General features: G+C 38.1%; 1 protein-coding gene across 4 annotated transcripts; it reads right to left on the minus strand.

Annotated features, from left to right (window-relative positions):
- Positions 1-1,519: 1,519 nt before the first annotated feature.
- Positions 1,520-9,640, minus strand: ECA2 (ER-type Ca2+-ATPase 2). 4 transcript variants are annotated; one of them, XM_089158912.1, is made up of 8 exons: positions 9,545-9,640; positions 7,284-8,820; positions 7,074-7,195; positions 4,883-5,161; positions 4,419-4,802; positions 3,749-3,858; positions 3,366-3,594; positions 1,520-2,743 (listed from the first exon to the last, which is right to left on the minus strand). In XM_089158912.1, the coding sequence occupies exons 2-8, from the start codon at positions 8,749-8,751 to the stop codon at positions 2,180-2,182; spliced, it is 3,156 nt and encodes a 1,051-aa protein (XP_089015038.1). In that variant the 5' UTR covers positions 8,752-8,820; positions 9,545-9,640; the 3' UTR covers positions 1,520-2,179. The 4 variants fall into 4 exon arrangements, with proteins under 4 accessions (XP_089015038.1, XP_089015037.1, XP_089015036.1 ...); XM_089158911.1 differs by having other exon boundaries at positions 9,418-9,640; XM_089158910.1 differs by having other exon boundaries at positions 9,263-9,640.
- Positions 9,641-13,852: the final 4,212 nt, after the last annotated feature.

The following is a 13,852-nucleotide window of genomic DNA, read 5'->3' on the forward strand; positions in this document are numbered from 1 at the left end:
AACTGCTGCAGACTCACCAGATTGATACCAAAGGCAGAAGCCGCATAACATTTAATGTGACACTATATCCTTGGACTTTGATCCAAAGGCAAGTGAAAACTAAATACAACAAAGTGAAGAATATTCTTACTGCTTTCTCTACTCATTAATCAAAGAAAAAGGCCATGAATCACTTGTCTTCACTGCTCAACCACAATTTTGAACTGACAGAAATAGAGACCTATTTTCCTTGTTGATTATTTAGTAGGAGGGAAACTAGCTAAAGTTTTATTTTGCTGGAAAATAATTAAGAACAATCCAAATAGACTTCAGAGTTTGCACAATTGGGTAAGGTCAAATATGAATGGACGTTGCCTATCACTACAATATCACCTTGATAACTAGAAAAAGAAAGCCATCTAAATATCAATAGATCTCATTCTTCAGCATTACCACAGATACTTTGGACTGGCTAAACCTTACCTTGACTGACCCAAACTGATTTCTAGTTGTTTTTGGTTGCGAATCTACATATTTGTTCAGTTAATGTCACGATAGTGGCAGGAGAATGGTGTTGATGACTTGGGCAAATGAACACAACCTGAAGTACAAAGATTAATGGTTACCACAAAGCGACCACTAAGATTGCTGGGGTCTAAAAGCCATCGGTAAATACTGAGTGCCTTATTAGTTAACAGAAATGGACTGCTGTATAGCCAAAATAAACACCAAACACACACTAACACCCCTACAATGAAAAATCAGAGGGCTCTCTCCTCTAATAAACATGATTGTCAGGAATGTCAAAAGAAAGCAAAAATTCAAATACAAGCAAATAAATAAACAAATAAAATGAACTCAGAAGTTCAAGTGCACAAATTTTTAGACCCTATCACATTCTGCACTTTCATTGAAATGAATCTTTAATGAAAAGTGTGATGTTAAAACAGTAGCAGAGCCCGTTTGTAATGCGCAACATGAAGGAGAACAAGCAGATAACATGAAAAGGAAAAGCAGATACTTGCAAGGTCACTACAATCTGAAAGTAAAACAAAAAGAAACAAACAAGAGAAAAGAGATATTCTCCTACAGTCATACCTGGTTCATGCTTTCCAAGCCCAAACATTCCTACCATTGCCAACTGAAAACTCTGGGAGAGACAAGCTCATGGCCAAGAGGTGCTGGGCTTCAGAAGAAACAAATTCTCTGATTGAATGTCGACTTTATCGATAATTAGTTAGAATTCTTCTTTTGAAATTTTGAACCAGGTAAAGGTTGGTTGAGCCTCTGAAGAACACTCTATAAGTGCACTGCCAAACTGAATCTGTTTTGCTCAGAGCAAGGCATCATTGACAACGTGCTACCAGTATGCTTCCCACCACCCCCTCTATTACACAGGAGACATGGTGATGCAAATACTCATAACACAGCAACAAAAGATGCACATAACTGTATCATTCTGGTCCAATTGCTGCTCTTCCCCAATCCTTTTTTTTGGCTTTGCTCACCCATCCCACCTCCCACCCAACAACAAAAGGGTGTTTGGCCACTTATAACTTTCTAAATGGCAGTGTATGTTGTTACCCAAACTTTTCAAAATATAGCTTGTTTAAGCATGGATTAGGTATGGTCTAAACAGACAATGCCAAGTATTAGAAGAACGGTCACAAATTATTTGAAATAACCAATTTTGACTGGTGGAGACAAAACATTAAAATACAAGGAATGATAAATTCACATGCATAGAGAGCCATAAGGTTGAGGGATCTGTCTAAGGAGAACCCATCTGACCCAGAATTAGAATGAACGAATGATAAGGTCACACAGCACAACGAAGGAAAGACAGCAGGAACAGCTCCCAGTCAAGCAGGTTGCCTTCCAATTAAATTCCATAAAGAATAATTAATTCAATATTTCGATCTACTTGTTTCATCTTCACTACATTACACTCTTTCAGTTGAGCAAAAGCAAAGATCTACACATGATGACCTTTGGAAACAAAAGTAAATGAATTATCCTATAGGCCATTCATATTTTTCCTGCTAGTTTTCATGAACAAACATAATCACTATGACCATTTCTCCTTGAAATTTGTCATGAACATTTTTCTTAACATGCATCACTATCTTCCTCTCATTTAACAACTCTTGAACTCTGGCGCTCATTGGCATTATAAAATCAACCCACCCCCAAAACCGTGCTACTCTTTCTTGTCCTTGTATGTCCTCTTTCTTCGATATCTTCCAATGAACTTGAGAACCTCATCAATGAGCACAACAGGGGACGACAGTAAGAGGACCAATAACCATTCGTTCAGGCTCAGTGGAACAATACCAAAAACATTTGTCAGAAAAGGAAAATACAGTATGACCAAATGGAGCCCAAATGAAACAGACATGGCAACCAGTAGCCAAATGTTCCTCCAAGGTGGCATTCGGACTAAGCTGTTGTCTTCGGACAAGGCATTGAGGGAATTAAACATCTCAATTGCTACTAGAACAGACAGTGATAGAGTTGATGCCTTCACTTTGCCAACAGAAAAGTAGTCACAAGGGTTTGAGAAAGTGATAACATTGTCACCACCAACCTTGAGTGGGGCTGCAGTGAAATTTGACCACGTAGGGCACTCCCCCCAAGTGCGTAGCTGATGTAGGGAGACCACAGTGTGCCCATCCATTGCAAGGTTAATACCCAGAAAGGAAGGCTGGGTATACCACAAGACGAAAATGCCAACAGTTGCAACACCAACATATGAACCAATCACCTGCCAAATGATATGGTGCAACAACTATGAGAATTCAATTACACGCAAGACAGAGATGGGCTATTAAGTCAATGGACATGAGCAGCAGATGCAATCCAACTACCAGAAAAATACAGCATCCACAAGCAAAGCAGCACATAGCATCAAAATTGAAAGAAAAGATGAAATAAAAAATAAAAACTGTTCTTCAAATGATTAAAATTACACAGATGAGCTAGGTTAAAGAACACCAGGTTAAAAGTGAAATCCCCATGGAACCTAGAAGCCCCTCATATTGCGGGTGACGAGAAAGAGCTGTTTGATAAGCATATGGGAGATCTCTCCCGCTTCCTCTCTCTCACTCATACACACACACAGAGACATGAGTGTGTGTGTGTGTGCGCATGCGTGTGTGGCCATGCATGTATGGGTGTTTCTATGTTTAAAATTAAGTCTAAGTCTACTGAACAGAAAGCATCAACTAAAAATGTTATGCTATTATATGTGTACAGATGAATGCCATTGCTTCATGGTACCCATTCCAATAAATGTGCAGCACAGGTAGGCAACCAAGTCCATGATCCTTTAGTGAACAAATTATAACCCGGAAACTTATCATTTTAAGAAACTGCTAAATACAAACCATATAGCGGAACAGAACCCAAGAGTTAATAAGTGCATCATTGCTTTTGTGGGGTGGTTTCTGCATGATGTCAACATCCGCAGGGTTAAAACCTAGAGCAGTAGCAGGCGGACCATCTGTAACCAAGTTGACCCAAAGAAGCTGCACTGGAATCAAGCATTCTGGTATGCCCAGTGCAGCTGTTAGAAAGATGGATATCACCTCGCCAACATTAGATGATATCATATACCTGCACAGCAAAAATTTATTACTAACTCCATATTAGATGATATCATATTATCTGCTACTAAAAATGCACTGATAACTGCATATTGATGTCATCATATACCTGCATTGTATTGCTAACTGAAAGGAACAAATAAAACCACAGCTCATAGACATACCTAATAAAAGCTTTCATGTTATTATAGATTGAACGTCCTTCAGCAATAGCAGAAACAATGGTACTGAAATTATCATCCGCCAGAATCATGTCTGATGCCTCCTTCGCAACCTGAAACACTAATGGAGAGTAAGCAAGTGCAATTGTATCATCAACACTAGCATCCTGAAGAATCATTTCACAACACAGGCAATGTAAAATGATCCAAGCCCTTATATCCAATTATAAGATATCTGAAGTTATTGAGTAGTAATAACAATCTAGCAACTACCCATCGATACTAACAAACAAAAAGTGAAACACAATCTAGCAAAAGTCTGACAGTTGATTTGGTAGATATCATATGAGTATGGAATAGGAATGAGATCCCACCTCGGAAAATAGTTGTTAGTTCAAACCATTGAGTTCTTCATTTGTTATCTAAGGAGAACAGTCCGTCATACATCCTAAGATGGGGCCATTAAGGCCACCAAATTAATTTGAACTTTTAAATATTCCTCTATGGGTGGTCTACACTAATTTGCAACCCTATCTTCCTTCGTAATCATTTGGCCCCATCATCGATAATATTTGTTCAACACACAATCATATGTTACAACAAAGGAATCACATAAATGAATGATGTAAGAAACAACACATATGCAATTGACAAAATTGGATGGCTAGAATACCTCAGTTCCAGTAATTCCCATTGCAATTCCAATATCAGCAAGTTTTAATGCAGGAGCATCATTCACACCGTCTCCAGTCATAGCAACAACTTCACCCATTTCCTTCAGCATCCTTACAATTTCTTGTTTGTGTTTGGGTTCAGAACGAGAGAAAACCATTCCCCCAGGCCTTGACAAGAACACTCTCTGTTCAGTTGGGGAGAGAGCCAGGAATTCTTTACCTGTAAAACTTCTTCCTCTGAGTTCCTGACTATCAGAAAACAATCGAACCTCCTGACAAATAGCCTCCGCAGTGGACTTATTGTCTCCAGTGATCACAATAACTTTAATCCCAGCTTCTTTACAATCTACAATTGCTTTATGAACTTCAACACGAGGCGGATCCTGAATCAATAACTATTACAGGTCAACATTCAAAGGGAAGGTACCAACAATTAATGGATATTGACTAAGAAGGCACTCACCCTCAGACCCACGACCCCTACAAAGACTAGGTTGCTTTCAATGGAAGAGTAGTTGGCAGGATCAAGTAGCTTCTTGTGGGCCGGGTGATTCTCCTCATAATAGTCCGAGAACTCACCTAAGTCGTCCTTATATGCCAAACCCAAACAACGCAGACCCTTTGAACTCATCTCCAAGTTTCTTAACAGTAACAGTTGTCTACACAGCTCATCCATTGGAACAATAGCTCCATCTGCAAGTTGCACACTTGAACTGCGCTCTAACACACTCTCCACAGCACCCTGGAAAAGCTATATTTTTTATCTCATGTGCAGAAAGTATTCTAGAATAATAGGTTAACATTGATGATAATGCAGCTCAATAATGATGTAGAGAGGAATTATCTCAGGGAAACAAATAAACAGTAGCATAGCAAAAAGGGAATATTTGCACTTCCAAACGCAAGCAAATTTTTTAACACCCTAACAACAATCATAGTTTTCAAGGGGTCTAGGTTCATTTTACTGGTGTCACCCTGCATTTGGGCTCTCTACAATGCCAAGGTTTTGCTCAAACGCCATGACATCTTCGACAATAAGACTCAAATGAGTTTACATCAATAGAAAACATTTTTTACCCATCTTTGAACCAATTCAAGGCTATACAGGTGATGCTCATCAATATTTTGAAATCTGTAATTAATTATTGTTCACCAAACATTTAATCCATCCCAAATATCCAAAACCCTAATGTTCACAATGGCACCGAAGTAGCGCCCTCAAATTTCAGTATAAACCAATGAAGTAGCGAAAATCTCCAACACTGAAAATCTTCGTGCTTTATAAGAGAGGATTGTTGTGAGTACAAGACCAACATAGGCACAAACATACATAAGGAATCAGCTGAAAAAAAGAATCAAGTCAAAGAGCATAACATATTCAATTATGGTAAAGGAGACCACAAGCAGTCATGTGTGACAGAGAAGTACCCATAATGGATTTCCTCTCATGAGAGCTGTAGCAGTAGATGATAGATTTAAATGTTTGTTTTTAATCAAATTAGGTGTATTTTTACAGGTTTGGTATCAGCCAATGAGTTCTATTTTTCTTAATTGGCCCATTTTAGAGCCTTAATATATTATCCAAACACAATTCTAAGTGGTCATGGGGTACCTTTGGGTATTCAAATGTTAACTCAAAATCCAGAGTTTGAGCAAAAGCTGAAACTTTGTGCCTTGTATAAAAGCTAGATCATTCAACACTTTCAAGAATAACAAATGCTGTTAAGTTGTGAATTCCTCTGCACGTTTAATCAATTTCAGTTTTCTCACCCTGAGATTACATTAGGTTGTCTAGAATGCAGAATTTACCATGCAAAACACCTTCTGCACCTTCACCCTCCCCTCACCTCAAACCCCCAAAAAGAAAAAAGGAATTGAATCTTTCAATAAACTACTGATTATGAGGTTGTTTTTCCATCAGAACAATTTACAACTTTGCAACCAATAGTTCCTCTACTGAAATTCCCATCCAATAATGTTCAACAGAATTCCAAAGTGATTTTAAGCGTCTACAACTCCAGCACCTGTCATTAGGTTCTACATTGAATGCGTAAATAAGGTTCACCAGTTCAGTCCAAATTGTCCTCCCAGACTAATATTGTTATTTTGTGTCTGATCTCATTGTGGTCTCTCATGTAAATAAACAACTTAGAAAACAGTAAATTGTGAATGCTGTCCCAATTACAGCAAGTAAATTATGGTTCAATGTTTCACAAATAGCAGATGGTTAAATTGATACCATCACATTTAAAAGCATCCAACACAAATAAAGACGTGAGAAACAAATTCACGATGTTTAGTTAATAAGCTATGCTAATACAGTGTTGGCAAATGCAACAGCTTAGTTTCCTGGTGTGGACCAGACTGAACTAAATCCTGATTCTTATGGTATCAAAATCATTGTGCATAAGAAAATAGAATGCTGCAATTTCATTAGATGTTTATGCGTAATCATATAAAAGGCACGAATCTATGGATCTATGTTCCTCTCATTGAGCAAATGAACAGAAATTTCTCCAATGTAACAGAACAAAAAGTGATCCCATTCAAAAACTATTTTTTAATAGAGAATCATCAACAATTACTCAGCCATATTCCAACTAAATAGGGTCAGCTAATTATAAATAATAATAAAATATTATAATAAGAATCACCTTAACAAGAAGACGATTATTCCCTGTTGGTTCACGAATGATAACACTCATGGATTTACGAATTCGATCAAACTCCAATGTGGCAACCCTTCTTGATCTTTTTGCCCACCAATCGCAACAGCCTATACCATGGAAAACCAAACATGAGCCTAAGGACTACAAAAATTGTTAGCACATGACAAGTTTCTTCTAGAGTGGCATTTGACCAACCTAATTTAACAGTATCACAGTCAATTAAATTGTCAGCAGCAAGCTGTGTGCTGCGAATTTGGTTGCTTGCATTTGTATCCAGAACCCCCATCTTTTCAACCAAAACCTTGAGAGCCGCTTCAGTAGGCAAACCTGTAGCTCGGAAAAGGCGCCCCCGACAGAATATCCCAGCATCATTGCAGACAGCACATATTTCTGCCATTGCCTGCAAGCTTGGATCCCAGTTGTAGCAGTCCCAGTCCACAATACCACCATCCTTGGGATCATAAGTTGTTCCTTCAACACGAAAAATTCGAGAGCTTGTTGTCTTTCCTCCCAACGTGAAGAATTCACACACAGACATTTGATTCGTTGTAAGGGTTCCAGTCTTATCTGAACAAATCACAGTTGTGCATCCCAACGTTTCCACACTTGGGAGCTTCCTCACAATTGCATTTTTTTGTGCCATTTTCCTGGTACCCAAGGCCAAACAAGTGGTGATTACAGCAGGAAGACCCTCTGGAATAGCAGCGACCGCAAGGGCAACGGCTATCTTGAAATAGTATGTACATTTCTCAAAAGAAAACCTGAAATTAGTGGGTCTTCCATCTACCACTTCCCAAGTGAGGAAGTTTTTGTAGTTGATTAACCACACAACAAAACAAACAAGCCCAATTGCAGTGGTTAACCTCCCACCAAATTCATCTAGCTTCCTCTTTAGAGGGGTATCATCGCTTTCTAAGGAGGCTTCGTGTATTTGTGTCTGAATCTTCCCAATCTCAGTTCTCATCCCAGTACTTACAACAATACAAAGACAGCTCCCATTCACAACTGTGGTTCCTGCAAAAACCATACATTCTTTGGCTTGCAATTCACAGTCGTCCATCATCACGGGATTGGTACCTTTTAGCACAGGCATTGCCTCTCCAGTCAAAGAGCTCTGCTCAACCCTCAAGGTTGAAGTCTTCAGTGCAGCAACCCTCATGTCAGCAGGGACCTTGTCTCCAACACGTAGTTCCACAACATCCCCTGGGACAAGCTCCCGGGCAGGTAATTCCGGCATATAATGTCCATCTCGAAGAACCTTTGCACACTCAGACTGCATTTCTTTAAGTGCTTCGAGTGCCTTCTCAGCATTGGTTTCCTGCCAAACCCCAACAATGCCGTTGAGCACAAGAATCATAACAATCACGAACGGTTCCACATAGGCTTGAAACCCACTCTCTCCTGACTCATGCCTATGAAAGTAAGCCAGAACAAAAGAGATGAAAGCTGCAACTAACAGGATCTTGACGAGCGCATCATCAAACTGTTCCAGGACAAGACGCCAGAGAGGCTTCCCCTTCTCTTTCTGAAGCTCATTCCAGCCATAGTTTTGTCTCCGCTTCTCAACCTCAGGGGAACTCAGACCCTTGTCAAGTTTCACAGAATATTCCTTCAGGCACTCCTCCACAGACCAGGACCAGGCAAAGAATGGTCTTTCTTTCATTTTAATGTCCTGATTCTGATAGAGTTCACTTCTTACTCCAGACAGTATCCCCAAACATATAATTTCAGCCTGGATTCAGACAAACCCTTCAAAAATTCAAGACTACACAAAATGTAGAATACAGGTATATAAACAGAGAGGTTATGTGCACAATTAACGGTTCTAGAAAGTTGTGGAAACAAATAGAACTACCACCAATAACGCAAATATAACTACCGCCCAAAAACCAGAAGCGTAAAGAAGAATAAGAAAAAAAATACACAAACAGGCAATCCGAAAATTAAAACAAAAAATACATAACAGAGATCAATAAAAATTAGAAGACAAGTAACTCAGAAGAGAACCAACCTTTTGATACTATTTTCCCCTTCTGTTTCTCTTGATGGTAAGACGCAACTCAACTATAACTAATTAAAACAAAACTAGCAGAGGCTGGTTGAGTTGTAAGTTAGGGGAGGGAACGATCCTGTTAAATATAATAGTAAAAAGGAAGACTAAGAAAGAGGCCTACCTACTTAAGCATTCCACAAAGATCACTATTATGCATAGTGCATAACATCAGAAGCAGAAAGCGAAATTGGAAATGAGAGTAGAAATATTGGAAAAATCTAAAAGAATGCAATGAGCAGAGAAGAAGCGCAACGTAAAGAAAGAAGCAGAACGAACCTAAAACTGTCAAACATCAATCGAAAGAGTGAAAGAGAAGATGGCTTGGAGACAAAGCAAAAGAAGAAATTCTACTGGACTGGTTGTACTACTGGGAATCCACTTTTGTGAAATTTGGAAGAAATACCCTGTATTTTGCTTTCCTCCGCTTGAAATATTCGTTTTCAAATGGTCGAAACGCATTTCCTGTTTCGCAGTTTTACTTCCCTTCGTCGCCGTCGCCGTCGTCTTCGTCGGTTCCTTTTCTATGTTCTTCTCTACAAAAGTTTCAACGACAAAGACCGTTATTAAATTTGAAAAGAACTTAAGAAACACCACCTTAGTTCAGTTGACGGTAATATCCTTAACTCTCATGTTGTAATTACAGATGTAGTACTCTATAACTACTCTTGTCGTACCCAAAAAACAGAAAAAAACTGCTGTTGAGTGTTGTTGACTTGTGAAGTTTGGTGGGTCCCGCCACGGTAAGATGGATCAACTTGGTAATTTTCTTTTTTCCATGGTAAATTGGTAATTTGATTGCTGAGATCCAAGTCGAACGCCTCAACGGTTCAACCTTCGGGTTACGTCAACGCGGCTTGCAAGAAAGACGCGTTCTTGGTCTTAATGATGCGCACGTACTTTCTTACTTTGCTACCACCCACATGATATATTTTACTCTGCATTAATTGCGTAAAATATCCCACGATACTATACGATACTTGTCAATACGTATCTATATTTGACCCAATCAATACGATACATCTTGATACGTCTCATTATTGAATTACACTAAAATGCATTAGTTAGAGCGATACAATACTCGATACAGGACGATACGTCTGTTAAAATCATCTGACCGATATGATACTCGATGCCGATACTTTAAACCTTGCCTACAAGAGGATCCAAATTAAAATTTTAAAATCTTGACCGCAGATGCTGCAGCATTCAAGTCAGTCTATATCCTTAGGTGGACATTATAATATAATTACGTAAATGCACATGACATGGGCCATATGAAATTGGATATGTCTAAAATTTCAAATTGAAGTTGGCCATAAACCGCTGTTAACTCAAACTCAATTCTCATGACTACCTTAATGGTGGTACACCTGGTGGTCCCGTTCATGGTGATTGCATGGTGGGGTGTAAGCGTAAGTGAATGCCTCGGTTGATCATCATCATTTTGGTTGGATTGAACTTTTGTTTAAGAGAAGATTTTTTTTAATGGCTCAATGAATATGGTTGGATCGATTAAAGTTCTAGGGCAGGATTAGGTTGGGTTTTTGCAATTTTAATTCTAGTCCTATATATTATAATGTAAGTACTTTCCCACCCTGGCCTTACTTTAGGATTAATTTATTGTCTCTTACCCTAAATCTACATAGCTAAGCCAAGCCCATTCATACCCTGATTGGCCCTAGTTGATCGTGTCCTTAGCCCTACTTGGCTTATCCCTAACCCTTGGCTCTATATTTTGTCTTGACCCTAATTGGTTCTATCATTGTCTTTGTTACTAATTCATTGAGATCAAGCATTAGAGACAAAATTAGGACCAAGATTACGGCTAGAATCAGGGACAAGGTCAAAGTAAAAAATCAGGGAAATGTTTGGAGAGGCTCGACGGGCTAAAGGACGAACTAAAGAGTAATCTCAGGCCTGCCCTTAGGGTCAAATCTTGAGCCCAAACTCTATTCAGGCTTAGGATGGACTTAGGGCGGGTTATGGCCGTTAGGACCAAACTTATACCCCAAGGTTAAACTAGTTGATGAAAATGATAATTGATTTTATTCAATACCCATCAACCCGAGCCGCTGATTGCTATTACTCAACCGGTCAAAGTGTCAAACCATGACAAAAGTGGAATTTTATTTTTTGGTAGGTGATAAAAGTGGAAGTCAAACCATTATAAAACAAGGCTCCTACTAGAAATAGGGAAAAGAAACTTAAGAAAGTGTTGTCTTCACGCTAAAACACAAGGGGCTTTTCTGTCATTATAGTAAATAGGTAGCCTAATGTCCTAGTGCCATGTACCCCTTCAGAGGCTATGTGTCTATGTGATTTGCTTTTTGACCGTTCAGACACAACTTTTGACGTTTGTTTTGTAAGACCAATAAGCTTTTCCAAGCCTTTCAAGGAATATTCGTCAAGTTGGGCAAAAAGAAAAGGAATATTAGTCACTACCCAAAGCATATGGGAGAAAAAGGACTTGGCTACCCTGAACCCACCATCTCATCAGCTAACGATTGAATATCTTTTTCCCTTTTTCGTATGGAGGCCCAACCCATCTAATACCCAAAGCCCAATTGTTTAACCAATCCAGTAGCCCAGTTAGTAAACCCAAGTATCATTTATTTATGTGGTTAAACGCATCAATTCCTCAAAAACCCGGCCCACTTCCCTTTTATATTCCAAATGCCTGGGATTAAGTGATTAACAAAGGAAGTTCCTCTATGCTGCATTTGTTTGCAAATGTGAAGTGAGAAAGAAAAAGAGATGTGGGTCCCATGTATAATGGAGTCAAGGAAAAGGAAAAAAAAAGAATTTTGTGAACAAGTATTAAATGTGGATCTCATTTTTTGATTTCCATACTTTTCCACAAAATTTTGCATATTTATTTTAGGATTTTAAAAAGGCATAGGATGAGAAGGTTATAAGCCACCTCACGGATAAATTTATTTAATTTAAGAAAATTTATTTCCAATTTTTCCATTCCAAACAACCAAACAAACTATACTTTTATAATTAAATTTTAATAAAAAATTTGCAATCATTTTCTCACCTCTAGCAAATAAAAAGGCAGTCTTAAGATTTAATGAAAATTTTTATTTTTTCAAAATTTTTCCCACCCCACCTTTATTCCAACAAACAAACACAATTCTATTGTTGTATTAATATTTTCAAACGAGGTAAAGGGAAAAAGAAACAAGTAATGGAAGAAGAAGTAAAATGAGAAATAGAATGAAAAAAACCAATCAAGTCTGCAAAGAAGATATCCTGAGTAATGGTAAGTGTTGCTCATCAGTCCATCCATTAATTTTGTCGCAAATTGATCTAAGGAACTCCCTAGATTACCATCGTGTTTGAAAAATTCCACAATTAGCCTTTTTTTTAAACCAAAGAGAATATATAAATATATATAAAATGAATAATACAATGATATTACAAAGCAAATTATAGTCTCATAAAAACTCTCCCACCAGCCTCCCCACAATGGCTTTGAGTTGTGGAACCTTCCTGATCAAAATCACCTCCTTATTATCATTTATCAGACTTGCCAAGAAGTTAGCACTTCTATTTGTCTCTCTAACTTGATGAACCACCTTACATTGTTGCGCTTCCCTATGGAATCCTAGATCTCTTTAGTAAAAAAAAATTATTTGATCGAGTGATTTTTGTGAATGAAAAGATGTGTAGATTTTGCTTAGCAAAATCTTTAGATTTCACCCCACCCATAAATTTATAAATCCACGATATTAATGTAAAAATGTGAATCTCCAAGATGAAACGTGAATCGAAGAGATATTTCCAAAAAAGCGTGAGAAGATTCTCCACCAAACGAGAACGGTGATTTATGAATCGAGAGAAGGTTTGCAAATCTCTAGATTCATCTTAACTAAGAATTAAAACTAAAGAACGAACAACACTCCTTAGAGAAATACCCCTCGTGTTTGGAGATTTGAAAAACCCAGCAATTTTAGCTTCTTCTATATATGATATTTCAATTTCAAAATCGATCATATCTGATCACCATAGTTTAGTCGAATCTCACCGTAAAAAGAAACATTTCGATAATACTGAAATGCAGTCGTTGAAATACATTAGATATGAAACAAATCAAGCAACAACAGTAAACAGCTGGGGCCTAATCTCAAGGAAGATTATGTCCATGATTACGGTGAAGACTTGATCGTAACTGAAACTTCTTATTCAATAATATCAGTGACTATATTTCATATGCACGTTTGTGCTCATCTGATTATCCCACATGAACGCATGGATAGTCTTGTCCTTCAATATTTGTCATTTCAAACTTTAAGTATAAGCTTAGCTATTAAAGCTCTCATTGAAGACGAAGAGTTGATAATCAAAAAAGATTCCCTGGATTTTTAGTTCACTTTATTTGAATTTCCCTTCGAAACAAAACTCTCAATAAATGAGGACTCTCCAGAACCCCTAATGCCCAAGTACATGACATTCAAGGGAAAGCAACACTAGTCTCATCCACAAGAAAATGTGAAAGATTAAATTAAATTTTGAATAAATCATCCGTAGACCTTCTGTTTTAGTTCTTCTTCCAATTCTTAACACTTCGTTGTCAAACCAAATTCCTTTGTTAATACATGACAAGCAGGTGTTTTATCCGGAATCTGCTCTGTATTCGCCATGTAAACGATTCTCTGTTTCTCTGCAACTTTTCGTTCCGTGATCCGATGGAAGATCGACAGAAAGG

Source organism: Hakea prostrata, chromosome 6 (assembly GCF_041222555.1).
Source record: "Hakea prostrata isolate BN-2017 chromosome 6, UWA_Hpros_2, whole genome shotgun sequence".
Lineage (NCBI taxonomy): Eukaryota > Viridiplantae > Streptophyta > Magnoliopsida > Proteales > Proteaceae > Hakea > Hakea prostrata.